This window comes from Sceloporus occidentalis, unplaced genomic scaffold (assembly GCF_023333645.1).
Source record: "Sceloporus occidentalis isolate IW3139 unplaced genomic scaffold, rSceOcc1.0.p SCAF_8, whole genome shotgun sequence".
NCBI lineage: Eukaryota > Metazoa > Chordata > Lepidosauria > Squamata > Phrynosomatidae > Sceloporus > Sceloporus occidentalis.
The window spans coordinates 7,520,864-7,523,545 of NW_028316988.1; the positions used below are offsets into that span (position 1 = coordinate 7,520,864).

At 46.2% G+C, this 2,682-nt stretch overlaps 1 protein-coding gene across 1 annotated transcript; it reads right to left on the minus strand.

Annotated features, from left to right (window-relative positions):
• Nucleotides 1-1,535: 1,535 nt before the first annotated feature.
• On the minus strand, nucleotides 1,536-2,682 carry LOC149307750 (actin, muscle-like). The gene has a single exon (XM_089536925.1). The coding sequence runs from the start codon at nucleotides 2,652-2,654 to the stop codon at nucleotides 1,536-1,538; it is 1,119 nt and encodes a 372-aa protein (XP_089393051.1). The 5' UTR covers nucleotides 2,655-2,682.

A 2,682-nucleotide genomic window follows, 5' to 3' on the forward strand; every position in this document is an offset into this window, starting at 1 on the left:
TCTGTAGGTCCTCCAGTGCAACTCTGTGGTCAACGTCCAACAGACACTGACCATAGAACTGCTCTGGAGGAGCTACAAAGGCCCAGTAGAGTATTCTCTCTAGGAATTTCTACATCTTTCAGTGCAACTTTTAGTTCAAGTTGACCACAGAGTTGCACTGGAAGACCTAGATATGCCTAGAAAGAACATATTAATCAAATCCTTGAATAATCAAATCCACAAATATCAAAGCTGCAAATATGGTGGGATGAGTGTACATAGCTGTTGAGTACAGATTTTTTTTGGCACACTCTTTTCAACAATATTCATGGGCCACTATGCATTTTAATATTTCCCAAACTCACAAGTGCCAGGACTCCTAGTAATCCAAGGAGTGAGCAATTGGTGCAACTGTGTTTGTTCTCTTGAACATATTGAAGGGCCTTGTTACATTAGTGATGGGCTTGGCATTGTTTGCAAAGGTCTCAGCAAGCACTTAAAGATCAAGGATGGAAAAAGTGCAGCCTACACAGATCTGTTTCGCCATCCTTGGAAACATCTCCATCCATCAGACACCCATTTCTCCTCCCCAAAAAATGTGGTTCGACTGATGAAATCATGTAAAAAGTATAGTTCACAAAAACATTCTACCTGCCATAAAAGTACAGGAGGATTCAGAGATGTAGCTGTGGGAGTCTGGAGTGCCAATATGCAAAGGGAACTTGTAGCACCTTTGAGACTCACTGTGCAAAAGGAGTTGTAGCATAAGCATTCATAGAATTGGTCTACTTCCTGAAATGCATGGAGTGTCCATGCATCTCCATGCATCTGAGGAAGGAGACCAAGTCTACAAATGCTTCTGCTACAACTTCTTTGGCACAGTTAGTCGCCAAGGTGCTATAAGATCCCTTTGCAGATGTTGGTGTGACTTCTCTGGTCTCATATTAACCCAACCCATCTGGTTTGATTAAGATTCTGGTTTGGTTCCCCAGTGAAGAACTGGCTTCTTGCTGCTTGTCCGCAATTCCTTACCCAACCAACGCTTGCTTTGCATCCGGATGGACAAGTCTTGAAAAATGGTTTGTGGGTATATGCTGTTATGCACTTCAAATGTATGCTCTCCCAACCCATTTGTTTGTGTGCGTGTGTGTGTGTGTGTTGAGGTGTGGGGTGTGTAGCACAACACCGTTCTGCATTATTGGTTTATTTTATATCCTCTGGATATTTATGGCGAATGGCACCGAGCCAAAGCCCATGGGCATAGAAGCCGAGGTGGTTCGCTCTCTGGAGTTTAACAGTCCAGCAAACAAACAATGTTGCTATTCCCATAATTTTTAACACTCCCCCCTCTCCGGCATATATAAAGGCAACTTACGGGGTCGTCAAAATATACTAAACAAGGGCTCTTTCTTTCGCCAAACACACAGGGGACCGTTTCCTACCATGTTATAAAATTGCAACACATGGATTCTTTGTGGAAAGGTTTACTAGCCACTCCCTAGCTGTTCCAATTGACTATTTTTTTCTCTCCCTTTCTAGTTGGCCATTTATTCTTCTCAGAAGCATTTCTTCTGCAGTACACTTGAACCAACCTCTTTGTACTCCTGCTGGGTCACCCACATGCCCCTGAATGATGCCAAGCTGGTGAGCACCGATGCGCCAATCCAGACAGAATGCATCCTATCATCTGGCGCTTCGACATTTGGCAACATGTGGCAAGGTGCAAGGCCTTGGAGCTCCTTTAAAAGTCTCTCGCTCAGACCAGAGAAAAGGGTCGATCCGCCGGCAATGATCACATTCTTCCAGATGTTCTGGTGGATGCTCCCGTCGCATCTGGAAATGCTATCTGAGATCATTTGGTGGATCCCAGGTGCTGTGACTCCTGCCTCAATTGGGTGAAAAAGAGACTCCGGAGCTTTGAAGAGCTGGTCACCAATCTTGACAGGACTTCCATCAGGGAGAGTATATGTTTGGGCTATCCCTTTGTCTTTCTTAGGGTCTGAAGACACATAGCACAGGTTTTCTTTGATGTTCTTTACTATCTCCTGCTCGGAAGAGCTCAAGAAGCTGTGCCCGCTCTCCAAGAGGAGCGTCGCTAAATATCTGGTGATATCCCGGCCGGCAAAATTCATTCTAGAAATGGCATGAAGCAAGCAATGACCTTTGAAGACAGGGACAGTGAGGGTGACGCCATCTCCGCTGTCTAAGACCAGGCCGGTTGTGCGCGCCGAAGCGTAAAGGGCCATCAGGGCTTGCAGGCCAACAAACAGGGCCGGCACCTGGAAACGCTCAAACATGATCTCTGTCATTTTTTCTCTGTTCGGTGCCGGATTCAACGGAGCCTCTGTCAACAGCACTGGCCTCTCTTGCGCTCTTATCTTGAGCCCATGCCTATATATGTACCTCCAGATCTTCTCCATGTCGTCCCAGGATGTCACTATGCCATGTTCCACCGGATATTTGAAAGATAAGATCCCTCTCTTGGCTTGGGCCTCTTTGCCAACGTAGTACTGCCTCTGCACAGGGCCAAACATGATGGCTTTCGATTTGGGATAGCCGACGACGGACGCCACAACTGTTCTTGGTGCCTGCTCTCCAGACAATCCTGCCTTGCACAAACCAGATCCGTTGTCAATAATGACAGCTGGGAGTTGCGTCATTCTCGGATGAGACATTTTCAGCCAGAAGATAAAGGAATGAGAT

What these genes read in the sequence shown, in the direction of transcription:
- LOC149307750 (XM_089536925.1), bottom strand. Translation starts at nt 2,654, where the DNA reads ATGTCTCATCCGAGAATGACGCAACTCCCAGCTGTCATTATTGACAAC.